At 40.7% G+C, this 26,041-nt stretch overlaps 3 protein-coding genes across 13 annotated transcripts in view; 2 read left to right on the forward strand and 1 right to left on the reverse strand.

Moving 5' to 3' along the window:
* The first annotated feature begins 453 nt into the window (after positions 1–453).
* On the forward strand, positions 454–16,437 carry TRAPPC6B (trafficking protein particle complex subunit 6B). Of its 5 annotated transcripts, none has more exons than XM_080346223.1 (7): positions 547–743; positions 824–891; positions 2,088–2,205; positions 3,595–3,678; positions 4,718–4,811; positions 5,415–5,463; positions 16,336–16,437. In XM_080346223.1, exons 1-6 carry the CDS (start codon positions 663–665, stop codon positions 5,444–5,446), a joined length of 477 nt encoding a protein of 158 aa, XP_080202349.1. In that variant the 5' UTR covers positions 547–662; the 3' UTR covers positions 5,447–5,463; positions 16,336–16,437. The 5 variants fall into 5 exon arrangements, with proteins under 5 accessions (XP_080202353.1, XP_080202349.1, XP_080202352.1 ...); XM_080346226.1 differs by lacking the exon at positions 16,336–16,437 and adding an exon at positions 11,895–11,983; XM_080346225.1 differs by lacking the exon at positions 16,336–16,437 and adding an exon at positions 9,804–10,387.
* Positions 8,206–15,358, reverse strand: GEMIN2 (gem nuclear organelle associated protein 2). Of its 5 annotated transcripts, none has more exons than XM_080346218.1 (10): positions 15,106–15,285; positions 14,410–14,494; positions 13,144–13,233; positions 12,098–12,157; positions 11,823–11,933; positions 11,198–11,242; positions 10,398–10,466; positions 9,238–9,348; positions 8,967–9,058; positions 8,206–8,653 (listed from the first exon to the last, which is right to left on the reverse strand). In XM_080346218.1, the coding sequence occupies exons 1-10, from the start codon at positions 15,225–15,227 to the stop codon at positions 8,614–8,616; spliced, it is 825 nt and encodes a 274-aa protein (XP_080202344.1). In that variant the 5' UTR covers positions 15,228–15,285; the 3' UTR covers positions 8,206–8,613. The 5 variants fall into 5 exon arrangements, with proteins under 5 accessions (XP_080202344.1, XP_080202345.1, XP_080202346.1 ...); XM_080346219.1 differs by having other exon boundaries at positions 8,967–9,025; positions 15,106–15,280; XM_080346220.1 differs by lacking the exon at positions 12,098–12,157 and having other exon boundaries at positions 15,106–15,358.
* A 362-nt stretch (positions 16,438–16,799) lies between the features above and the next one.
* The window catches only part of SEC23A (SEC23 homolog A, COPII coat complex component), a 31,537-nt gene continuing 22,295 nt past the window's right edge, over positions 16,800–26,041 (forward strand). Inside the window, exons 1-4 of one of the 3 annotated variants that reach the window (XM_080346217.1) lie at positions 16,800–16,883; positions 22,863–23,104; positions 24,929–24,986; positions 25,253–25,339. In XM_080346217.1, coding sequence (XP_080202343.1) covers positions 22,884–23,104; positions 24,929–24,986; positions 25,253–25,339 — 366 coding nt within the window. In that variant the 5' untranslated portion in view covers positions 16,800–16,883; positions 22,863–22,883. Of the gene's footprint in view, positions 16,884–18,307; positions 18,444–18,505; positions 18,715–22,862; positions 23,105–24,928; positions 24,987–25,252; positions 25,340–26,041 lie in introns of those variants that run through there. The other 2 variants (XM_080346215.1, XM_080346216.1) reach the window with 2 other exon arrangements.

The following is a 26,041-nucleotide window of genomic DNA, read 5'->3' on the forward strand; positions in this document are numbered from 1 at the left end:
GGAGCCAGTCAGCTGGGACGTTACTGGCGGCTGGCGCGCGGGCCGGCGAGCTGGCAGCGGGGGCGTTGCCGGGTCCTCCCGGTCGTCACGCGCAGCTGCGCGCGCTGGGCCTCGCCAGCCGGTTCTGCGGCGGCGGCTGTAGAGCTGCGCTGCCGGGAGCTTCCGCGACACCGGGTGTCTGACCGCGCCCTCCTGCGGCGCGCAGCCGCTGCCGTGCTTGTGTGGAGGCTGGGGCAGGTCCAGCGGCAGGCGATGAGCGAGTGACGCTCTGAGGGCAATACCGCTCCCCCCGCCCCATTTCGGCAGTGAAGAGTTGCGTGCGCAGCTCCGCAGGGAACGTTTGGCCCCCGCGCTGGGCTCCCCTCCGGGCCCTGACGGCGCTCGCTTGTGCGGCTCCCATTCGCGCCACCGCCCGAGGCAGCGGGCTCTGAAAGCGATAGCACCAAAGGCCCTTCCCCCGGCTCTGGCAGGCGGCGGCGAGCTCCCGCAGTCCTTCCCCGGGCGGCGGCGAGCGGGACCGCTGCGCGGCTTCCCGCCTACGAGGACCAGCCCGACCGCCGCCGCCTGAGTCGGGGCACCCGCGGCTGACAGGCCCGGGCCGGAAGGGGCGGGGCGGCGGCGGCCAGCTGGCCGTTGGCGGGGAGCGCCGCTGCGGAGCGGAGATGGCGGACGAGGCGCTGTTCCTGCTGCTGCACAACGAGATGGTGGCGGGGCTGTATCGCGCCGCCGAGCAGGGCGAAGGGGTGAGTGGGGCGGGGGCCGCCCCTGGGAGACGCCCGGCAGCGGCCGGGGTAACGCGGCGGCGGCGCCTTGTGTCTTGCAGGAGAACGGGCGCTGCACCACCAAGCTGGAGAGCATGGGCTTCCGCGTCGGGCAGGGGCTGATCGAAAGGTGAGTCCCCGCCGCCGCCTCGGCCCCCGGCGGCGCTCCGCTGACAGCTCCCGGGCCGGCGGGACTTGCTCGTCCTCGCGGGTTTTACTTTGCGTTCGCCTGGCGCGGGCCCGGGCCCCTCAGCACCGGCCTGCTGGGGCCGAGGGCGCAGCCCGCCCGGCGGAATGCGGCCCCGTGGGGCAGGGGTTGTGGTGCGGTTGTGCAGGGGCAGGGGTTGTGGTGCGGATGTGTTTGCTCCTCATTAGGCGCCCTGGCATCTTTCCTTTTGTCATCTCAGTCTTGCGGGGACCTGTGTTCGAATAGACAGGACGATTTTGGAGTCTATACTTCCCCAGTGCTTTCCGTCGTGAAAACTGAGTCAGAGTTTACGGTTACTTTTAATACATATGATCTTTTCAAATTCCACTTTTTGTAGACCTACTTTTGTGTATTTCCCGCTTCTGGTGCATTTAATTGCATTCTTCTCTTTCTCATTTCTTTCTTAAACATAATTTTATGATTGGGTACTCTTGAATTTCGTTTTTCCAATGCACTCGCAGTTCCTGGAACTTTACCTCCTTAATTCTCCAGGCCCTTTGGGGCTGCACGATGACTTGCTGCTCATCCAACTTCAGCACCCTACTTCTGTGGTTGTGCAGGGACTCTTGAGCTTCTGAAGATGATGTTTTCATTGAAAAAGTGGTGCTTTAGTGCCAGATAAAGACCTTTAAGGAGGATAAAGGGAGAGAATTCTGAAATGAAAAAGAAGGCCCTTTTTGGGGAAGCAGGAACAAGTTTTACATGTTTGTTTCTATGTGTTAGTGCTTTTTTGCGTGTTTGAAGGACTCCTGAGCAGTAGTGGAGGCTTGAGCTTTTTGTTTATCTTCTATTTAGACATTTAGTTGAAGATAAAAATGATGGAGTGCTTTGCATCTTTCTGTACTTCAGCTGTCTTTAATAATCTTATAATGAAAACCATTTATTCAGCTGTAGGGTTGTAGGTATTAAGGTACACTTTTGTGCTGAAGTTATAACACTTGATGAATGCTGAGTGATGCTAGACTGATACTGTACAATGGTTGGAAAACTGATTGTTATAACAAGTTACAGAAAAGTAATGTCACACAGTACCATATTTTGTATTGTCTTTTTCTGTTTAATTGGTCAAGTTGTCATGTGCACCTTAATTATTGATGTATTTCTCACTTATCTCTTAGGTTTACAAAAGATACTGCCAGGTTCAAGGACGAATTAGATATTATGAAGTTCATTTGCAAAGATTTTTGGACAACTGTATTCAAAAAACAAATAGATAACCTAAGGACTAATCATCAGGTACTAATGCTTTATAATAAGATTTAATTTACAAAATCAATCGTGTTGTTTTGAGTTACTACTGCATTTTTTTAATTAGTCTTGGTCTAGTATTAATTATCTGATCAGAAAACCAAAATACTATTTATTTATGTGTTTGGTTTAAAAGTAGGTTTTTAAGGTTCATGTTTCAGAACACAATTTAATAATTGCTTGTGATGTCTTTATTGCCACCCTCTTTGAAAAAAATGAGTGATTGAATTTCACATGTGCGGTTGCAGAGTTGCAAACTGACAGAACAGTAACAGGAACTTTTTATATATCTTCCAACAAATTTTACTGGAAAACTAGTGTGAGAAAGTGCTATTGCTGTCTTAACATCTATTTAAATAGAATGGCTGCCTTGAAGTAATTTTTTATTTTGAAGAATATTAACAGTTAGTTTCACTCTACTGAACATACATGAGTCTGGAACATCTGAAAAACTTCCCAAAATTTGCATGTTGGTGACATTGCATTGTATCGATGTTTTCTACTGTATCAACAGACACGGTTCATAAAGAAAGATCAAAATAATTTAAGCAGCTATTTTACTAGAGTAAAAAAAAAAAAAATCTTCCTTTGAGTAACTTGGTTTTCTTATGGCCATTTTCCTGTTGTATCAGAGTAAGGACAAGATAATTTGTACAAGGATTGTGCCAAATAAAATAAATTTTATTTTTCAGTGAGCTGTTTATCAAGCAGAGGTCTTAATGAATAATAATTATCTTAGAAATCTTCTTTGAATTCAAAGAAAGCTGCAGTGTTGAGCTTGGGTCTCAGTTTTATATGCAACCTAAATGTAGTCTCAAAGATTGTGAAGTTCTGAAGTAGCACAGTCATTATCAAATAAATTAGAATTACTCTGTTCATACTTAATTTATTAAAATGCATATTGTGGCGCAAAATTGTAATGTAGAAAACGCTAGACTTTTACTTTGATCATCTGCTGGGTGTTGTTGCCTGTATCTCTATTAAAGAAGACAATTCTCACTGAACTGAAGAATAAGAATACCAAATTATTATTTGAATGTAAAAATCAGCATTTAGTTGATGTATTAGAAAAGACTCTAACATGGAGCTGTTGCTTCAGAGCGCTGGAAGGGCTCTTCCAAGAGGTATGCAAACATACAGTTTTTAGGATTATCATCTAGGTGTTTTGTTGTAAATTCACAAGTATCTTTTCTTTTGTGTTTATATTTCATATAAGTAAACAACAATACAGCTTAAATTGTATATGCCTTAATATAAATGTTCCGTTTTCAACCTGAGGACATTTATATTGTACCTACAGATCAAATCACTTCACATATAATGTTGATTACATGTTATGGCTACTCTACTGAAACCTTTTTTATTTTTTTTTAACAGGGTATTTATGTTCTTCAAGACAATAAATTTCGCCTCTTGACACAAATATCTGCAGGAAAGCAATATTTAGAACATGCACCAAAGGTACACTTCAGTTTTACCCTTGGGACCTACCAGTTTAATTTGAATTATCTTGGTCTATTAATAATAACTTTAAATTTTGTAATCGAATGGATACAGACTCTCCAAAAGGGCAGCTCATATTTAGTCTCAAAAAACTGTGTTTTTTAGAAAAGCATCTTGTTTCAGATTCATGGATTTGATTTATGCTTCGAGAAATACTGTCATGCAATTTGCTGCTGTCATGTTTGAATTACTTGATGGTAGTAACTGGTATGTCACTGTTGGCCACTGTCACACAACTTTGGCCTTTCTCTTTGGAAAGCACGTGCTCTCAGGAGCTTTTTTAAATTTTCCAAAACATATTTGGAAATGCTGTTTGTTACTGAGGACAAGCTTCTGAGATGATATGAACATTCAGAAAGATGTTCCACCAAATAAAAATAGTTTTGAGTGTAGATGCTGAACTATAGTTCAGGTATGTAAAATCAGTAAAAAGTGAAAGCACTTTGGTTCAGGTGGATGTAAGAAATGGGGCATTCAGTTCCATTTTACAGTTTCTTAATTCTTGATGATCTTAGTCATCACAGTTACAGACTACCATCCTTGGGATTGGCAAGATGCTTCTTCAGTTTTATGACATATATCCTGAATAATTGCAGGCATTTTCTGCCCTCACATTCTAAGATGTGGCCTGTGCAAGGATACTATATCTTGGACTGTTTCTCCTTCGCTGACTTTAATACTGGTTGGTAATTTCAGCCAAGTCGTGGGAGTAGTTGTTTTAAGGATACTAAGTTCCTACAGGTTTAATGGAAATAAGTAGGAACATGTGACTCAAGACAGAGTTTCTAACAAGAGAAATCTGTATTGTGAGCTCTGCTGTACCAAATATCAGAGCTTTCATCTGTTAGAGATATGACAAGGTCTCTCAAGCACAGTAACAAAACCTCCACAGTTTTGTATTGTCCAAGTGTTAAATCTTGCTCTTCAGTACTTAGTTGAAATCTCTAGCAACAAGCTTTATACTTCACGCTTACTTAAAGTGCAACTTTATATTTAGTATTTAGCATTTACCTGTGGACTAATCAGAGGAGGCCTATCGAATTTGGGAATAAAGAGTATTGTAACAGCTGAAGTTTCATCAATGCCTGCATGTAAGTAGTTCCAGAGTATTCGATTATTAGCTCACTTGGTAATTTTCCTTACTGAGTTCATCAGTGCCATAGGACTCAGTATGAACTTCAGGATAAAGCTTGTCACTAAATACTTTAGCGTTCAGAAAATACTGTCAGAGGGTCAACCTCCATGATATGGAGTGGAAAGCAAAACTAAAAAGTTGTATTGACATTTGGAAGCATCCAGTGGATAAGGATGTATTTCCAGAAGGCTATTTGAACAAGTGAAGATAAAAACAACTAGATGTGTGCTCTTTTTCTGCGAAAGTCAGTAAGTGAAGTCCATTGTAACTCCCCAAGATGCTTAAGGTAGACTTAAAAAATTCCACATACTTTGCACAAATTTTAAATTTAGCTGACAAAACTGTTGTGATGGATCAACTTAAAAAAAAAAAAAAGAAAAAAGGAAAAAAAGAAAAGGCTGTGTAGTTGGAGTTAAATGATGGCTAGATTGTTCACAATTAAACAGTAAGATTGAAATGTCCCTTACTACTTCTTTTAACACAATGATTACAAGAAAATAATTACTTGGAAAAATAACTAATGGTGATACTTTGATCTGACTTCGCTTTTTCTTTGCAGGTAAATTTCAGGTGATGATACAGAAGATGTAGAGCACATTCAAATCTTGGTATTTACCTTAAAAATCGTTCGTGTGTGGATTCAGTATCTTGTTTTGGCTTTGTATATAGCTTGTAAATTATACCAGTGTGCAGCACAATTCCAAAATGTATAATAAATTTTCATCGAAATAACTTAACACTATCCTTGTATCTTGGTATGAAATTTATTCTATACCAAGATAATAATGTCCACATGGTAAAAACTGCCTATTCAGAAGTTTTCAACAGAAGATTTAAATTACCGAAACAGCACATATGGAAGACCAGAGGTGTGTTTTGAGAATAGAGCCTGAGCAAGACTAAATTGAAATAAGAAACTTAAGTGTTTCCTGTCACTTAACCCGAATGCCCAAATACCACCTTATTCGCTCTGAACTGTGAGGCAGCGTTTGCTTTTGTATTCTGAGGAGGCCCTTATCAAATGAACCTAGTGTCCTCATTAAAGCTGTTAAATGGGAGGTTTAGTTCCTTCATAGGAATGATATGGGACTGTAAAAAAAAGAACTTATTTCTACATAGTTAAACAGTATCTCATACCTCACTAAAATTAGAGGCTGTTTTTCCTGTGTCAGAATAATTTTACAGCTAAGGTCACCTACTACTGGCCAAAGAAGGAAATTTGTTTTAGCTTGTGCATAAATTCAATATCAAAGTAATTGTTTTTAATTGCTAGCTACAACTCACTTCTGTAATGAGCATGTGCAGGAAGACGATTAGGCCTGCAAGAAGCTGTAGATATCACCAAGAATCTTGAGGACATCGGGGTTTGCTAGATACTACTTCTTACAAGATTTGCATAACAATACTTACCTTGCTGTAGGTAAGCATGAAAACATCTTGTTAAAACTTCTAATGAATTTTGCTATAAGACTCTTCTTTTGGGAGATTCAGGCCTTACATTTTTGAATGAATCACAGTAGAGTCACTGTTATTCAGCAGTGTGAGAATGCCGTGTGATAGGGACTCATTTTCTACTTTGAAACTGGTAAATAACAGGCTAACTAGAAAAGCTAACACATTAAAATAGCACCATTGAGTGTTGTAACTACCATCTGTGTTGAGAGAAGTGTATGTTGTCTAGTTGGATGGTGGGCAAGAACAGTGGAAGCTGTTCTTCCTGGAGCTCTTAAGATCTGACATTTGTAAGGGTTCAAGCCTTTTCTAGATAGCTGTCAGAAGCTGGCAAGCTATAGATTGTACATGGGGTTTGTTATACTTGAACTTAAGATGTGACCAAATTATCATCTTTTCAGGTATTGTGAATGCCAGTTCAGGTTAGTTGTAGCTGAATAATTTGACAGTTCTAAGAAACATCTGGAGCAGAACTCAAACCAGCAGCATGCTGTCCCACTGTTTGTAGAACTAGCAAGTAGGAAATATGAAACTACAGTAGGATGGTATTCAGTGCGGATCAGCCATTCAACTCATTGAAAGCGCTGGGCTCTTATACTGGTAGTTTATAGGAAGGCTGTGGTTGTCCGCCTTTGTAACTCAGATCTGTTTGAAATGGTAGTGCTAAAGAGTTAACTAGCTAGTACTCCTGCTGAGTGCACTTCATGGGTTCTTCAGTTGCCAACTCATCCTGTTTTTAACATGCTGAAAATATTACTAAAGAAACTAGGAATAACTTGCACTGTATGGACATTTCAATGTTACATTTTAGGCATCTGCAGTGTGGCAGACAGCATCAGCATAGAGAACTGTTTTGTTACCTGCATCTGCAGAATTAAAACTCTAGTAGTTATGGTAATTCACTTCGAGTTTTCAATTGATAGTTAAGACTACTCTTCCAGATGCAAAACTGCCAAGCATTCCAAGACATATTAAAGGTTTATCAATAACTGGTTGTGCTTAGTGATATTTTTTGTTCTTTTAATAGTGAGGGACTTAAATTCTACGATATACAGAAAGTAGACATCAGTTAATGGTATCGATTTGCCGCTATTGGCAGAATTGGCAGTTCCTTTAACGTGGATTTTTAAGTTTTGAAGATAATTAAAACCAGAGTGAATCATATATGTACCAGACGCTGATATTCTTGGCAAAACACTCCACAGTAAATATATGAATAGGGAAGCTAATGTATTTGTCAAGATACCATACAGACAATACATTTGTTCATTCTGTTTGATTAATGTTTCTATTGAAAGCATTTAATACAGCTGTGTAATTTTCACTGGTTTCTGCAACTGCTTACTAAAAATGGTATTACTACTCAGGAAGTAGTAATGTTAGTTTTCATAGAATAGTTTGGGTTGGAAGAGACCTTAAAGATCATCTAGTTCCATGCCCCCCTGCCATGAGCAGGGACACTTTCCACTAGATTAGGTTTATCAAAGCCTCATCTAGCTTTAACACTTTAACACTTCCAGGGATAGGATGTCCACAGCTTCTCTGGGCAGCCTGTCCCAGTGCCTTTCTTCCTTACATCTAATCTAAATCTACCCTCTTTTAGTTTGAAGCCATTGCCCCTTGTCTGCATACCCTTGTAAAAAGTCCCTCTCCAGCTTTCCTGTAGCTTCCCTTTAGATACTGAAAGGCTGCTGTAAGGTCTCCCTGGAGCCTTCTCTTCTCCTGGCTAAATTACTAAAATAATAGTTTTCATAACTTATTGGTTATCATTGAATGACGTAGCAGTGCTTAAGCTCAGGACCAAAAGTTGAAAAAGCACATTCAGTCCTAGTTGTGTATGTTTCCACACAAAGTTGCTGTTAAATACTATGAAAATGAGAAAAGCCACAGTATTTAAGAAGACTCTTTAAAATGTTTTGGTTTTATTTAAAAAAAGCCCTCAATAGGTGTATGTTAAAGAACTATCATTTGTAATGTAACCTCAGACTTCACCTAATTGCAGTGTCCACAGGATCACTCAGATGGTAGAAAAAAACAAAAACGTAGTCTACAGAGACAGTAGCTTGTGAGATGATGCCAGACACTTCATTGACCATTTTATGATGATGGTGGTGATGATATCAGAGACACTGACAATCTCATGCTAAAGCGCAGCTTAAGTTACTCATCACTGTCCCAAATGCATCATCTTGAGGGTGTTCAGGAGGGGTTGTATAGTACTTCAGGTCTGAATGGTGCAGTGTCTTGCTGTTAACTCTGATAATGCTGTTTGTACTCTGGCAACACAAAATACTCAATAAAACAGTCTAGGACGGCTCATCAGCCAAGTCACGTTGATCGAAGTACCTAGTGGAGGGAAGTGGAATACAGTAAGAAATCTCAAATGCAACATACTCCTTTGACCCCTGGCTTTCTAGCTCTTCTTTTTAGTGTTTTATCATATTTACAGCTTTGCAGTTTAGGGGGCTCATCTGAGGAAACCACTAAATTTACTTTATGCTTAGGTTTATCTTAAGTCCTTTCAGTGAAGTATATGTGCTACTTAGGTCCAGGGTACTTCATTTAATTCCACTTTGAAATAATCGAGGTTAGGACAAGAGTAATCACACTTTTTTTCTGGACATACTTTACTGGTTTTTAGATATCTAAGTTGCATTACCTGCTAACTAAGCAGATTATCAAGTTCAGAGCTGATATCTGTTCTTCATTCTTGTTCTCCTGAAAGAGAAACACTGGAACAGTTCTTGTTACCTGTGTCCAATAGAAAAGCTGTTACATTGTAATGTTACATTCTTGTACTCTTCCCTTCACTTTCAAGCAAATTTAGCACATGAAGAATCACTTACCAAGACTTAAGAACTGAAAAATCATCCTGATAATAATTTCGTAAGTTCAGCAAGTCCTTTGCACTATGTTATATTAAACCTTACCTCTAGTACTCTGACTTCTGAGCATCGTCTTGCCAGCTGTCGAATAAGGGAGTGAGCCTCAGGTAGCAAAGGTTTTTCAAGGCATGCCAACAGTGCATAAAGCCACCTACCCTGTGTGGATTCAAATAACAAAGTTTTAATTATGAGCATTTCCTTGATGTGTCATGCACTTCTTGTTATATAGAGCAGGCCTAGAGAGTAGGTCTCAAAATTTCAATTGTGGCAGTAGCACTTAAATGCAAAGTTTGAAAGCCAAATTACACACTACACAGTAGAATTTTCTACCTCTTGACAAACTGCTTGTGAGCAGTATTCCTGGATTTCCTGATTTTTTTTGAATACTGACCAAGATATAAATTAACACAGCTGTTCTGGTTTAACCCCGGCTGGCAACTAAGCACCACGCAGCCACTCACTCCCTCACTCTCCCCTGGTAGGATGGGGGACAGAATCGGAAAAGTGAGAGAAGTTGTGGATTGAGATAAAGACTGTTTAATAAGTAAAGCAAAAGCTGTGCACACAAGCAAAGCAAAACAAGGAATTAATTCACTCCTTCCCATTGGCAGGCAGATGTTCAGCCAGCTACAGGACAGCAGGGATCCATCACCACAACAGTTACTTGGGAAGACAAACACCGTAACTCCAAACATTCCCCCCTTCCTCCTCCTTCTTCCCTTGACCATGATGTCACATGGTATTGAATATCCCTTTGGTCAGCTGGGGTCAGCTGTCCTGCCTGTGCCCCCTCACAGCTTCTCGTGTGCTTGGCACAGCATGAGAAACTGAAAAATCCTTGACTATTTAGCAACAAGAAAAATGTCACTGTGTTATCAACATTATTCTCATATTAAACTCTCTTCTCTCCCCAGTGCTGATGCTCAGCTAACCTTGTGGTTTGAGTTAGTGTGGGGAGCGATAAAAAGGGGAGGAGCCTATGGCAGTACTTGATAGATCTGCATCTGGTATGTTTTGTAATTAGCCTTCCAATACTAATCCTGTGAATACTCAGTATCTAATCAAGAAAGTTTTGAAAGTAACTGAATATGATATATGCATCTAGACAACTCTAGAAACTAAAATAATTTCATAAAAAACTATGAACAATTTATCCCTTGTTTAATGCATTAATGTGCAAGTAGTTACGATAGATTAAAAATTACCAGTTCTGGAGTGAATTTTTTCTCTCCAAACCAGCTTGTGAGGTACTCTAAGACACTGGTTACTGTTGCCTTCAAAAGAGGAACAGAAAGAGAAAATACAATACCTGCAATGTTTTGTTTTGCTGTCCTTCTAGCTGAAGGATTAAATTATATAAAAAGCGATGTGATCTTTTAAAAATATACAAATTATGTATTTCTACTCCACTGTGGTACTATATGGTATTTATTCCAGGGTGAAGTTACATATAAGGGTAAAGTAAGTGTTGAAGCACCAGTTCCTGGAAAGAACTTTATGTAAAAGGAAGTAATTTTGTGTTAACAAAAAATTATGGGTAAGTAGCTACAGATTAGGAAAGAAGCATTACACTGACTGGTTGCTTCTTTATAAAGGTGACTAGTAGGAAATGTAGTAAAGGGAAGTGTTATTCTTCTAGTCTTGTAATGTACATAACAGTTCATGATCAAGTTGAGGGACTGCACTTAACACACTAAGTGAGAAACCTTAAAACACTGTCAAGCACCCGATGGGGCATTCAGCAAAAATTCAAACATTAAGATGTTCTATGGAGAAATTACAAGGACAGAATATTCTTAAAACTAGTAGGATACATGTTCACTAGTAAAGTTATTTGTAGCTGAAGGTGAGAGAATGTGTTTTCCTTGTAAGTGCACAATGAATAGCAGCTGTAATGAACAACTGCCTGCTCTGGCACAGAAAAATAGATAAGGCTTCTGCAACAGATAGAATATGAAAAATGATTTATGCAATGTCACTATGTGGTTCTAAGAGGTAGGCTTACCTGACTCATTCTGCTTACAATACTTAGCAAAGGCGGAAAGCCCACCTGAAAAAAATCAAGGTGGAAAATGCAAAGACATTATCATCATCTTTTTTTTTCTAGTTTAGAACATACTAACATGTGATGCTTAGACATTTTGTAGTGATCCGAGGGTCTGTTTTGAGGTTTGAAATATTAAAAAAATAAAATCCTCAATCAATTTAAGATAAGGTCCAGTCAAATTTGGTGTCAAAAACATTGCTTTTACTGTTATTTGTTAAAGTTTGGGTGTTTTTTTCAAAATGACACAGTAGAAGGCATATTTGTAGGATAGCATGTAGGAGGAGAGGAACCACAAATCACCATTCAACAAAACATGAAAGCAGACTATGCAAAAAGCTATCAATTCAGTTCAATGAGCAACAAGACAGCGTGCTTTTGCTGAAAATGGATGAGGGCATGACTTAAGGGTTAGACTTGTTCTCTGCTTCACTGAGTTTCCATTTAAAAGGGAAGAAAAATGGGACTTTCTGGGCTCACCAGAGAGCCTAATTTTTATTTAGCACAAAGTGGTAATAAACAGTAGGATTGTTTCTGGCAGTTATTCTTGAAAATACCAGCTGAAAATCAGAAGTCTTATACTCACCTTTAGGTAATCAATGCCTAGATTTTCATTATCAGATAGTGCATCTATTTCTGAGTATGCTCTTTCACCCAGGCAAAACTTCTTCCAACCTTCTTCATCCTCTGATTTTGGCTGAAGTAAATAAAAATAAATGAAAACTGAAATGTTGCTATCTTGAAGACACTGAAGAAAAGACTTGGTAATATTCACAAGTTGTTGCATTAAACTGTAAAGCAAGATTAACCATGGATTTAATGAGTGGAAAAAAACCCAGCACTGTTATGGATTGTACTTACCATAGTAACATTGCTGTCCAAATGTTGTGACCGCCAGTGACTTCTGTGCTTGTTCAGGCTCTGAGTTATTAAAACAAAGCCAAAGTACAGTTTAACTTTGCAGTTATTTTATCCTTGTCATAATTCCCCTTCATTATCTTTTAAATGTATAAAAGGTATATGTTATGATGTTCTATAAATCAGTAGAGGCGTAACCGGCTAAACATTTCCTGTGCCTCTTAGTATAATTATAAGTAAGTTGCTCATGCTGGGTTTTTGGAAGTAATGTTAAAGCTGAATGAATTTTAAGTCTACTACATAAAGCTTTAAGTTGAAGTAGTGAGCTTTAATAGTCTTCTAGACTTTTCTTGGTATAACAAGTTTAAGAAAATAATATTTGGTTTAGTCTAAAACCACACAGCCAATATCCTGTTTCCAGCAGTGGTCTGTACCTGTATCAGATGTCTGCAGAACTGTTAGAAAGCAGGCAGGTGGGTGTTCCTAGTGTATTTCTTCTACCTGACAGGGAAGCCGTGTTAAGACAAACTTGCCTGCTTGACAGTTTCCTGGACAGAGGTGTAAATGTTTTGTAACAGAAGCAATTTTTCCCAAATCCAACTGTTATTGTAGCAAATAAATAAAAGTGACCACTAAAAATGCTGTAAGTAACAGTAGCTGATGCATAGTGTCTGAACAAGTGACTTCTGATGCCCTTTTTTTCTCTTAAATATTTTTTGTATATTCTCATATGTGTTAATTCTAGCAAAGATGAGGGGACAATTGATTTCTGTATAAAAGAAATACCTGTACAGTGAATATACCTTTAGATGTCAGTTTCTTTAGTTCTACCAAAACCTTGCATTATGCCTCATATACAGTATGCAATGTGATACCTTGTAGAAATAGGGGCTAGCTCAGTTAATATTTGCAATATAGAGCAGTAAATACAGATCTCCACCTTCACTGATTTACCTCCTGTAAAAAAAACAGGGTAAATGAGCTCATGCAAAGTTCAGTGCTACAGCACCTTCAGTGCAGTTGTTTATACTTCAGAATTCCATTTTTACCTGACGAATGGCTGAGAAATTGGCCACTTGCTGTTGCTGCCACTTGAGTGTTGGAGCATATCCTTCAGGAGCAGGCTGACACCCAGAAATCTAAGAAAACACTGGCAATAATTATAATGTAAGGAAAGCTATATAAGAAGAATCCTTAAGAACAAGAGAATCAGTAAATGTTTACTATCAGGTAAACAATATCCTTTAAATATTCATTTAAGAAAGGTAATTTCATGACCATATCCAATACTGACTTAACTATCGGTTTATAACAAGTTTATTATGCTTGACTCTTCTCATATGCAAATAAGAAGGAAAACTAAGTGTTCAGTATACATTGTCGAAGAATTATTTAAGGTCTTCTTTTTAGCAATTGTCCTGCCTTAATTTCCCTGTTTATAAAAAGCAGGATGCTGTTTTCTTATCTTGGATACATGCTTTGAATCTTAGGTGTTCTGCTTGCCAAGATAATAAGTTGAGGAAGACAGAAGACTGCAAAAATATCTGTTAGGAAATCATCTCTGACAGTTAAGTAGATATAACCTCTTTAAAGATTAGCATGAAAGACTTATTAAAAAAAGAGATGAGACAAATGTAGAGAATGGTTGCAAAAGTTACATGGTCATATGTCAGTACTAGAAATTTTTCTTGAGCAATCTAGTAGTGAAATTTCAGATTACATAATTTTCACTAGACCGAGGCAAACTTGATCTCTTGAACTATTTGAAAGTAGATTAAAAAAAGAAGCTAGCAGGGCAATGTGACAACAGAGAAATCTGCTTGGACAGTAAGGAAAAATTCCACCAAAAAGGAAAGAAGTGATGCTAGAACTTAATCTGATTTTAGCAAACGTTAGCTGCACTTACTACCCTTACTCTGGATATATATATAAGCCTAAATATAGATACGGAGATATCTTACTTATGAAGTTTATGCAGGTTTTATGATTAAATAGCTGCAAAATTTAATGCAATATTTTACTTCCTCAGACAGTAAAATAGTCTGCTGTGTATCATAGAGTATGAATATTATAAATTTAAATCGGTTATAAAGACTGCTGTTAGCTAGCAGTTTAACAGCTGTTTCTTCAAACCCAAATTTTCAATTCTGTAGATGCTTTTAAAATCCAGCAGTGCTATTGTTTAGTTATGCCAATCACTCCCCAAATTAGCACTAACATTATATTAACAACATATGAACCAACAATATATTAACATAGCTTCCCTTAATTTTTTTTCCTCTCAAAACAAAACATGTAAAAGCTCTCAAACTTACTGAAATATTTACAGTCTGCTTCTTCCTTAATTTTTTGGGGTCTATTTGTGCCACAACCACATCTGGGCATCGAGCTGCTTCAATCCTACAAAACAAAATCCAGTGTCTCCAGTTTTTCCTTTTTGTAACGGGTGGTTATGGATGTCTCTGAAATACAGCACTGGTTGAAATCTTCAAGTATGTAAGACACTCGCTACACGGGCAGTTGTTAAAAGAAGGTTTGACTTGAGAGTTACAGATTCTCACTTTCTACTCGACTGCTCTGGCCTCCACGAAGCTTTCGTGCTTCCCCACCTGCCTGAAGTGCAGCTCCGCTTCCCGCAGCGAGACCTGCGGAGGCTTGGGCTGCAGGTACGGGCAGCCGAGAGCTGCACCTCCATCGTTCTGGGGAACAGAGCAGCCCGGCCCGCAGCGCTGCTGATCGCTGCGCGGTACCGAGCCCGCCGTGGCACAGGCGGCAGCGGCCATCGCTACACGGGCCTGGAGAAGCAGAAGCCTGGCAGAACGCGAGTGTCGTACGAGATCCCACCGTACCGGGAGTGCCAGAGACTCAGCTCTCCGGCTGCGGCTGGCAGGTCACCGCCAGCTTTCAGCACGACACAGCCGCCCTCCCGCACCCACCACGAAGCTCGGCCCGGGCAGCACCGGCGGCCGCGCCGCTCTCACCCAGCTGGGCCCCTCCGCCCCGCCACTCACTGGACGCGCTTCAGATACTCCTGGGGCGTCCTGGGAGGCACTGTGGGGTCGAAGTCCTCAGACAAGTCACAGTCATCCACAGGCAACAGCCGCGGCATCAGCTCCTCCATTCCCGGCTCCATGGCCCCGCCGAAACCGCTGCGGCCGGCGTCGCTGAGGCCGCTTGAGCCTGCGCGCTGGAAGGCCGCGCGAGGCGCGGGCAGCTCTCGCGAGAGGCGGCGCTGAGCGGGGCCCTTCCAAGGGCCTCTGGCCGCCCGGCGGTGACGAGCGTGTCCCGGGGCACTAGAGCTTAATGCTGCAAGGGACGCGTCGTGGGAGCGGTGCCGTGATAAACACCCCGGGGCCGCCCGTCTCCTCTCGGCCCTGGCGCCCCGATAAGGGCGGGTGGGTGCTGCGCTCTGGCTTGGGGGCGACCCCGTGAGCGCCGTGTGCTCGGGGCTGCCGCCCTGGGAAGCGCCGAGCCCGGCCTGCTGCGGAGGTTTTAGCTGCTCCGAAAACCCCAGGACGGGAATAAAAGGCAATATGACCAACGAGTAGTGCAGAAAGTGGTTGTGTCAGTTTGCTGCCCATCAAACTAGGCCTATTTTTGAGGTGAAACGGTGTAAACCTTTAATAACCATTTTTATTAGGCCCTATACCATCATTCTAATATACAGTGGATTCTGCAAGTGGCTCTTTAAGACTCACCTGTTAGTATTTTCTATTCTACCTGTGGACATCCAGTAGTACTACTAGTTGTCCATTCCTTGCAGTGCTTTGAGATCTATGCTTGAAATCAGTTACATAAAAAATAATTGCTATAAATTTAAACAATCATAATTTGGGAAGGGTCATCGCCTCAGTTCGTATTTTGTTGTTGTATAGGTTTATCTAAATACTATTATGTGGGAGTACCCGTGTGCCAAATAAAAAGCAAGGCAGCATTAGCAGAAAGGGAGCTGCTTCTCAGTGAAGATAAAAAGCAGAAGGATAATGCTGTAATCATTTACATTGTGCATTATGAAATTCCTGTTACTCAAAATGTCAATTTGTATTATTTTTTTCTATTAGTTTTGCTGCACACAAAGTCAGTTTATAGTTACTCACAGTCATTGTAGTAGATCAGAGCAGCTCTGAATACTTCTTACATAAGTTAAAAAAGAGCCCCTGCCTCGCAAGGCTGTATTTTAGCAGTTCTGAACAAACATTTACCCTAACTCCTCCTTTCCACTGGCTTTTGTTTGTTTTAAGGTGTTTCCACAACCACCTACGTGTAACAGGGAGTTTTAATTCTGAAAACGGATCCAACATCCTAATTGAGTATGCAACGATTGCAGCCACCACTAGAAATAAAACCTGCGTAGCTAGAACTACAGTGATACCTCTGGAAAGGCTGACCAACGCTCAAGACAAAAACTTTGGTGAGTCCAGCTGTAAAAGTTCTCTTCTAATACTTTGGTAGTATTCAGAACTTATTTTTCCTATTTGTTGTGAAGTCTGGAACTATGAACAGAAAGAGAACCCACAGATAGAAATATACCTTAAGTATACTTTCAATCTCTACGTTACTTTTTATGGAACTTTCCATTTATACTTTTAAAGTGAAGTAACATATTTTTAATGATTACAGGTAGTCTTCCACAGATGATAAAAGTGTTCCTAACAAGTTTTACCAACAATGGTGATGCAGTGGCTAGCAAATATGACTCAGTGGAGGAAGAGGAAAAAGAAAGTGGAGATGAATTTTCTTTCTTCTCAGCTGCCTAGGCATTATGGAAGAGTATTTTTCCGAAGAAAGGGTGAGTTGCCATCACTGGATATGTCTGCTGACTGAAAAAAAAAAAAAAAGTCTAACACGTAAACTAAAAATTTGACATTAAGAAAAAATGCAATGCTTTCACTGTACATTCCGATACTGGGAGATAAAGCATTTTCTTATAATGAGCATACACCATGTTAGGATCCTATTTTCTGTTCTACTTTTTTTTGCTTTTCTCTGTGGTTTGCATCATCGTAACAGCTGCAAGACATATTGAAGTTTAGAGCAATAGGTTGAGTCATTATGCAATGAAATGTAATTGTGCTAATGGCTGCTTAAAAATACTGCATACCTTTTATTTGTAGCGAACTTTCCTGTTCTTTCCTCTTCCCTTTTTAAGTGTCAGTTGCCTCTTTTTCTCTTGTCTATAGAGTTCATACTGAAGTTCTGACTTTGGGACTTGCCTCTTTTCAGTGTAACTTTCCGAAAATGTTTCACAGAGATATTTGAGTACTTCTGAAATTATAACACTGAATTGCTTTCTGTGCAAGTTTGACGTACACCCTGGTTTATTTTCATTTTCTTTTACTTTTTAACAATCTGAGGAGGTTACATGTCCTTGGCAAGCTCCTGCTCAATACTCCCACAACTGGCAGCGAGATTTGTGGACAAAGAAATTTTAAATCCTTCTCTTTAAGTTCTGCTGTTGTTTACCCGCTCATGCTTTTACACTGAAGGACTGGCAGATGATACTGGGGATAGTAATGGCATAGAAATTCTATCATAATTAAATTTGACAGAAAAAATGATAAGGTTGTTTTAGCCATTTATGTTTGGTTGGTGGTTATAGCATGTTTTCAGAGTTGCAGTGAAGGAGGACATGGTACTCAGCAGAATGTTTTTCAGTCCTCCTCATGTCTGGATTGGTTGCACTGAGCTGTCTCAGGAAAGGCAGAAATTACTGTTCTAGACTTTTATGGCAGGCTTGTTTACAACGATGCTGAAGTGCCCTGAAACCCAAGTGTCACTGTAACTTGGGCTTGGGGGGAAAAAGATAACCACAGTAACAAAAAAATGGAACAAAACTGCACAGTTATGGCTTTGTGAAAGTTATTGTGTGGATAGTAAATGTGATATATTTCTAAATATTTATAAATGTTACAGAAAGTATTGTCTAGGGCTAAAACCCACCAGGAATATAATTTCCATGTATTTTTTTTCCCAGGCAATTCGAAAAAACCATTATCTTCCAAATTAAAAAGTTGCCATAAATACACACGGTGGAAGATGGGCCACAAGCAGGGTGAATTGAGGGACTCCCAGGAGCCCGGCTGCCTTGTCCCGAGGGTCTCCCTGAAACGTGCCCTGGCAGGCGGAGAACAAAGCAGGAGCGGCGGTCGCGTCCCCGGGCGGGGTGCGGGCAGCTCCGGTAACCGCGGGCACAGCCGAGGGGCGCAGAAGGCAAAGCCGCCCCGGCGGCCGGGGTGTGTCCCGAGCGCTTTTAGGAGCGAGACTGAGACAAACGATCTTCAGAAAGAAATCCGAAAGCCGAACAGGGAAAAGCCACCGGGAGCAGGAGCCGTCAGGCGGTGAAGCGAAGGTCAGCGCTGTGGGGTGAATGACGCCGCGTCCCTCCGCTCCGTTCGCCGAGGAGGGCCGCGGGATACGGCCGGGGGCCGCGGCCCGGCGAGGGCTCCCCCCGCGGTGGGGGAGCCGGGGAGCTTAGCCCGCCCCCGGCCCGGCCCGGCGCTCTCTGCCCCTTGACGTGGCGCGGACTCTCCCATCAGCCATGTTGGCTGCGTCGGCGGCGCTGGGGCGGCTGCGCGCGGGAGGGGAGAGCGAGAGAGGCGGCGGCGGCGGCCGGGACGCGGGTGAGCGGGCAGGGCAGGGGCTGAGCGGGGCAGCGGAGGGTACGGGGAGCCGGAGGCGGCCGGCGGTGCGAGCTGGGGAGGCGGCGCGGGGGGAAGAGCCCTTCGCCGGCGCCGTGGCGGCAGCCCCCATCGCCGCGCTGCGTGGGTGCGGAGGCACCCCCGCCTTCGGGCCGTGGGACCCCAACCGTGGGGCCGCCGCCCCGTTTCTGTGCCAGGAGGGAGCGTGGCGGGGAGCTCCCCTCCTTCCCGCCTCCCCTCCCGAGGCTCCGAGCGCTAACGCAGCTCTCCGTGGCGGTGGGCCCCCGAGCGGCCTGACGGTGGTCTCGGGGCCCCCGGGCAGCCCTGAGGGGCCGGGGATAGCACCGGCGGCCGGTCAGCGGTGCCCGCGGCCTCCCGGGACTCAGACCAGAGTGCGTGCGCCCCTTCTCCTGGGGCAGGGAGCGCCCACGCTGGCCACCGCGGTGGAGCCCGGCTGGGGCGGTGGGAGCAGCTGCCGAGAGCCCCCTCCTTCCTTGGCTGGGGCTGCCGGCACCTGGGTAGGACCGGCGGGGCACGGCCGCCGCTGCGCCGGGTGTGCAGTGCGGCTCCTGTCCCGGGGCTCCCTGCACCCCGTCGTGCCGCTGGCAGGGGTGCCTCGCCACGTAGATAAAGCTACACAGAAATTGTGCTTAGACAGGCCCTGCTATATTCCAGGATTTTTTTTTTTTTTAAATTTAGGTTGTTTATTACATATACTAGTGTTTTTACTTTTTAAAAAAGAAGTCCTCAGTGAACAAAACTAGTAGAACAGGTATGGATGGCTGAGTTTGAATAGTGAAAATGAAATTCTTATGTTGTCAGTTTGACAACTTGCAATTGCTTTAGAGAAGTACTAAGTCGTTTTCCTGGTATATTTAAGTTCCTTTTTGGAACTGAAATAGATATATATCTGAAATGGTGATTTTGACATAAAATACTTAAAGGTTTATTATTAATCTATTTTATTTTACCAGATTGTTAGTGAATACTAAGTGGAAAGAATGGATTTGTTGTAAGAAAAGTGCACAGTGAACTGTACTGATTTAGAGGTATTTAAATACATGGTTGTATGAGGGACTTTGATCCATCTGTGTTGGAACTCTTACGATGCCGTGGAGATAAATGCTTTTATTTTATTTGTATGTGTTTCCAAGGTTTAGTGGATATTATTTTAGTGATACGTTGTATTGGGATACGTTTATGTGTGGTGTGTAGATGTGCTGAGATGAAGGAGGATCTTTTAGAATAATATATTTTGAAGTAACTATTGTTACTATTTTTAAGTGCTTCTAGAAGCTTTTCAACATGGTGCCATTTCAAAGTAATGTGTTTCAAACCCATTTATTCAGCTATAGGATAGCTTTCTGAATGGTATATCAAACATGTTTGATATGTGTGATGGTTAGAAAGCCCCAATTGTACTCTTGCCTCTAGTCAGAGTATTTACATGAATACTATTTACCTGAGAATCAAGCCTTTACAGTTAGGTATTGTCAGCCTGTGACTCTTTACGCCATTCAGGTGTGGGGTTTTTGTGTGACACAGAGTGAGATTGCCATGGTGCAGAGATGTGAGGTGCGTTCAGCCTCAGCCCAGGGAAGGAGGAGGCAGCTGGGTAGCATAGCTGATCTTGTCTGGATGTCCTGTCCTGCAGTGAAGCTGAAGCAGTGACACCCCAACAGGGGAGCCGCTGCTATTCAGCTGTTCTGAAAATCTCTTCTGTGTGGTTTTCTTAGGTGGGCAATGTGTATTTTGTGGCAGTCAGGTGTGTGAGGTTTGGTAGGTGGCCTGTAGGTCAGGAGGGTTTGCTGTTCTGTTCTAATATAATGCATCTCCACACCTGTCCTGGAAAATGTGCCTGTGTATCTAAAACAGTGGTACTGAAGCTGAATGTAACTCGTCAGACCATGAGTTTGACATTTGATTAATGATGAAATGCATGAACATTATTTTATTTGCTCTCGGAAAGGAAAAAAGGATGGAAGAAAAGATGAAGGACAAATTGATTATTAGCAGGTTCTGCGTTTTGAATAGGAAACACATACTTTTCTCTGTCTTCTCAGGAGGTAATTTTAAAAGGAGAGATTATTCAGTTTGTGGTTTTAGCTGAGGTAGTTGCTTCATGCAGATAATTGTATCAATATCCTACTTTTTTCAGGGGTGATGTTCACTCACCTTTTTAAAAAAAAAGATGGATTTTGATGTGTTAGGAAAGAAATTTCGTAAATTCTAGATCCTTTTCAAATACCAGGCTGTTTTTTCCTCTCTTAGCTGAATTATCTTCTGTCTATCCTCTGTACTAGTTATGATTTCCAGGTGTTCTCTCCCTTTGCTTTTGCTCAATTTTGCCCCCTGCCTGGTGGCCTTGCAGCATTTTGAGCAAAAGCACTGGTGGAAGCGCTCCTCTGCACAAAGTCCTGTGTGGCTTCCCTGTGTTGCAATTGCTGTGACAGGTAGATTTGCTCCTGTATCACTAAGATGACATGCCTAATAAAATGTTAACAGAATAATTGTTGCAGTATTTCTATTACAACGTGGAGATAAGTGGCAGTGGTAGCACCTGTGGAAAACTTGAAGGCATGAGTACTCTATGGAGTTAACTTTGCTGGTCAGTCTGTGTTTTATAGGAACAATGAGACTGCTCTTTGTAGCTTTCATCACATGCTGACAGTTGATTATTTCCAAATGATAATAACTGTGAAATGTGGGGCTTCTCTTTATTTTATGGAAGTTGTTAATCTGTTTTCTTAAAAGTCAGCATTGGAATAAAGCTATTAAGTTAAACTGTAGTTTAAAAGATGTTTAAAGTTTTTAACTGTCATAGAAGTTCAATACCATTATAATTTCAGTAAAGAGAGCTTGTTCTTTACAAATTGAGAGTTCTCCAGGAGTCTCCCTTAGTATATGCAATTGCAGGACTAAGAAGGTCAGTGTGCTTGTGAGAATTCCTGATTTAAATCCCAAATGTAGAAGGATTTCAGCGTTTCTAAAAGCTGTTAATTAACATGGTGCTGTCTAAATTGAGACTTAAGAGTATTTTCCCAGACTACCTCTCAGGTGGTTCATGTAGATTTATACTTCTTAACTGTTAGGCAGTGGGAGTTTAGATATCCTAGTTGCTGAGAAAACCTGTACAATAAAATGTGCTGGGAAGCATGCAGCGCGTATTCGGAAACAGTGTGTATAGCTGAGGGTTTTTAGGTTGGGAGGAAAGAGTGTGCTTCTTGCTGGCTTTCCCAGATGTTCACAGGGACCTGTTGAACTTTTCAGCTGTGTCTGTGTTCTCCAGCTTCTGAGTTGCTGTAGGTCAAAATTTTGGAAGCCTTAGGTCGGTGCTCAAAATGGTAAATTTGAGTTAAAATGATTGTTGAAAGGTGCATCTTGATAGATAATGTAGTGGAATATTACACTAGTACTTCTTACAAATTTATTTCCTAGCATTGTTGCAGGAGTGTACACTTGTGAAATATCGTGGTGTTATTCCTTTACATTTACATGTAGGATTCATTATGAGTTACTGAAAATACAGTTAGAAAACTCTTACAAAATTTGATACAGCAGAAGACATAAAACCAACTACATTTAGGAGAAATACTTTTTACTATTTGATTCTTAAAAGAAGTTAGATGATTAAACCGTTTGCAAGGATGAATGATTCTTGAGTAATTAACAGAATGAATAACTAGATGCATTAGTGAAAGTCCTCAAAACAGTGTGTATTTTTTCTTTGTAAGCAAGTTTTTTTTTACAGTGTTAGTGTGGTGCATATTCTCTGCTCTGACCTACCCTAGAATTACTGCTTTAGTTATTCCTTGCCTGAGTTTGTTACGTAAGTCAAAAAGGGATCATAAGATGGACTGTTTTAACACTGTGTATTTAACTTGCAAGATACCAAATATTTGTTATTTTGAAGAGGTTGCTGCATCCTAGGAGTCCTAGTTTCTTTCTGTTTCACTTTGGAGTTCTGTGCATTGCTTTTTGAGTGTAAGAAGCACTACTCGGTGTTTATCGATTGTAACTCAGTCACAGTATTTGAATATGTGACTGTCATTAAGAGCATTCAGTATTTAGTGGTTAAAAACAGTTGCATTTTGACATGCTGCTAATGGTTATTTTTTAATTTTTATTAGTGATAAACAGAGAAGTTGACCATGACAACCTTCCTGGAATTCATCCAGCAGAATGAGGACAGAGATGGAGTTAGATTCAGCTGGAATGTTTGGCCTTCAAGTCGTCTTGAAGCCACAAGAATGGTGGTCCCGGTGGCTGCCCTCTTCACACCACTGAAGGAACGGCCAGACCTGCCTCCTATTCAGTATGAGCCAGTTCTGTGCAGTAGGACCACCTGTCGAGCTGTTCTGAATCCTTTATGGTAAACCTAATACATACATTATGCCAATGTTTTACCTTACAAACTATCTTTAGAATAGTGCCAGTTAAACTATGCCAAAGATTTGCTGTGCAGGAGTTCATGTACACTTCAAATGGGTATACAGCTCAATCTTCTAGAGTTTAGAAGTTTCTGCACACAGATTTGCATATATAACATATATGCTTAGAACATGGTTTCAATTTAACGAGTTTTTTCAACGTACTTAATTTAATTAATGATTAGTTATGTTATTTTTCTGCAACTACACATCTTATGAATTAGTATGCTGCATTTTGCCTCTAGAAAATTACTTGGGTAAAAAGTTACTATGCTATATATTTTAACTATTGGGCCTTGATATAGTTTAGTTTCCAAGTGAAATAAACTGTATTTATTACTGACCGTAGTTCATTTGTAGACCAAAACAGGTTAGCTGGTTTAGTTTACCAAAATAGAAGCTAGAAAATGTGATGGATAGATGGATAGATAGATAGATAGATACATACATACATACATCAGGAGTAGGACTGAGAGAGGTGAAAAGCTGTTCAAAGTAAAGGGTGATATTGGCACAAGCACATGTGATTGTGGACTAGTCGTGGATAAGCTTAAGTTGGAAGCAGAGGAAGTACTTCATATGTCATTCCAGTAACAGAAGCATGGAAAAGAAACAGAAAAATTTCTAAGGTGGAGTTTGGTAGGCATGGGAAAGGTACTGAGTGACAGGGAGAGACTGGACATGATGTAAAAGATTCTGTAGAACGAACTTAGTTTTATGAATGAGTTGTCCCTGCTTAGGAGAAAAGGTGATTTCAAAACAGATATAAAATTGTGTTTCAGTATCAAACAGACACAGTGGCTGATGATACTGGAAGTCAGACTTACTGGAAGCTAACTATTTCAGAAGCATTATCTTTTATTGAGCACTGGAAGAAAAATAACGGAAAGGCAAAGCTGTAAAGGGTCAGTCAGATTCCTGACATTACATTGAACTGTGTGTATTTTTCTTATATCATGTATGCAAGTCATGACCAGATTTTTATTTTATTTTAAAGGTGTGATTAGAGACTCAGTTTAGGGGGGAACCTTTTGAAGCCCGTGTGGCACAGAGTATTAGGCTGAATTTGGTATAGATTCTTTGATCTCAGTGGAGCTGTGTTGCATATACAGCATGCTGGGACTTATCCAAAGATTTAATCATATTTTAAAAAGATCTTTGCCCTTGTGGATGGGAGAAGATATGATAGCAAGAAGTGCACATTGAAAACACTTAAAGTTTTCTTTCCCCTAAGATGTGAGTAGGACTTTGTAAGACGTCTATATGGCATGAAGCTGCATTTTTTAATTTTAACTATGGAGGTAGGCTCATAAATAGAAAAACTCTCTCACTAGGGAGAGGGCTGTTAAGTTGGAACCTGGTTTTTTTTAGGATGTAATGTATATTCAGGTTAGTTCCAGACACTGAGAGCTGATAGGCATGGGCTGAGAAAGGAGAAAAATGCAAAGATAGGGAGAGTTAAAACAAATGCTTTGCCTAGAATCATGCAGAAAATCTCTAATAAAGGTGTTGAGTCTATTATTGAATTTCTTATTTGCTTCTTTTCCTTGAAGACCATTCTTACTCTCTAAAGACAATGATTTGCTTGATATATCTGCATAAGACTACACTTATTTTGAATTTATAATATTGGTGTTTAGGAGAAAGTATATTAGGAGGAAGCTTTTTCAGGTTTATGTGTTTTTGAAAAATTAAGCATATTCTGGTATCAGTGGGAGGAAATGAATTATTCATGCTGTATAAACTTTTTTTTGGTATTTTTATAGCCAAGTGGATTATCGAGCGAAACTCTGGGCTTGCAACTTTTGTTATCAGAGAAATCAGGTAAGAAAATGAAACATTCATTATATAGAAAATCTTTTTTATAAGTGAAAAGTGAAAATCCCCATTTTTCAAACCATAGTTGTGAACTGAAATTGACAGCAAGAGCATGAGTGTGCAGCTCTATCTTCAGGGATTACCTTGAGCTTTTTTTCATGATGGCAATAGTGAACATTTGTTGTAGAGGATGGTAGTCCATGCATATGTTTTTGTTTTTGCGGAAGTTGTTATATTTTGTTTATACTTAACTTCTGTGTTTTTATTTGCAGTTTCCTCCTGCCTATGCTGGCATATCTGAAATGAATCAGCCAGCTGAACTTTTGCCTCAGTTCTCCAGCATTGAATATGTAGTACAGGTAAAATAATTAAATAAAATCTTTAATATCTATAGCCTTGCAAGATACAAGAAGAATTGATTTCAATTTTATTTGTTCACTGCATTTTAATGATTAAGAGTTTGTGTGCTTGTTAGTAGATTGAACTTTATGTCATCAGTGGGAAACTGAAAACATAACTTTTTGTAATAACACAAGGATGGCTAATAAGACTGGTTTAAAAAAAAAAAGGAGAAAAAAAGAGAGGTCTCTTCTAAAGGCAATATTTCTATTAGGTCTGATTCTTTACCAGGAGTCTAATTTGTGTTTGTGCTGGTGATCTGCTTACTACTGTTGCTTGCTCAGACTTTCTCAGTTTAAATTCAGCTGACTGTTGATTCATCTCTCACTAATAATTTGAATTTAATTTTGTATTCAAATGGTTATGAATTGAGTTTAGGGTTAGCTGGTTTAGAGAAAACAGCTAACACATGTTAAACTCAGGTGTTTGAAATTTAATATTAATCTTTTTCTAGGGTAGAAGTTACTTGAGTAGAAATAAAAAGTGAACCTAAACAGCAGAATTGCAAACAGTTGCAATTGCAAATTTGTAACATCTTAATTCCCTTTTTGAGGATTAAAATTTGTAAGAGTTTGAGGCATTCGGATTATGAAGAGTGAAGACTATCTCTAGTTTTTGCCAACTTTTGTCATGCAAAGTAAGGGGGGTATTGGCTCATAGTA

Source organism: Nesoenas mayeri, assembly GCF_963082525.1.
Source record: "Nesoenas mayeri genome assembly, chromosome: 5".
Lineage (NCBI taxonomy): Eukaryota > Metazoa > Chordata > Aves > Columbiformes > Columbidae > Nesoenas > Nesoenas mayeri.

Coding starts and splice junctions, on each gene's coding strand:
- TRAPPC6B (XM_080346227.1), top strand. CDS start 663: ATGGCGGACGAGGCGCTGTTCCTGCTGCTGCACAACGAGATGGTGGCG. Junction 744..823: donor CCGCCGAGCAGGGCGAAGGG/GTGAGTGGGGCG, acceptor TGTGTCTTGCAG/GAGAACGGGCGCTGCACCAC. Junction 4,812..5,414: donor AGTTTCATCAATGCCTGCAT/GTAAGTAGTTCC, acceptor TTTTCTTTGCAG/GTAAATTTCAGGTGATGATA.
- GEMIN2 (XM_080346218.1), bottom strand. CDS start 15,227: ATGGAGCCGGGAATGGAGGAGCTGATGCCGCGGCTGTTGCCTGTGGAT. Junction 9,349..10,397: donor AAAAATTCACTCCAGAACTG/GTAATTTTTAAT, acceptor GAATCCACACAG/GGTAGGTGGCTTTATGCACT. Junction 8,654..8,966: donor ATAATCTGCTTAGTTAGCAG/GTAATGCAACTT, acceptor TCCCTCCACTAG/GTACTTCGATCAACGTGACT.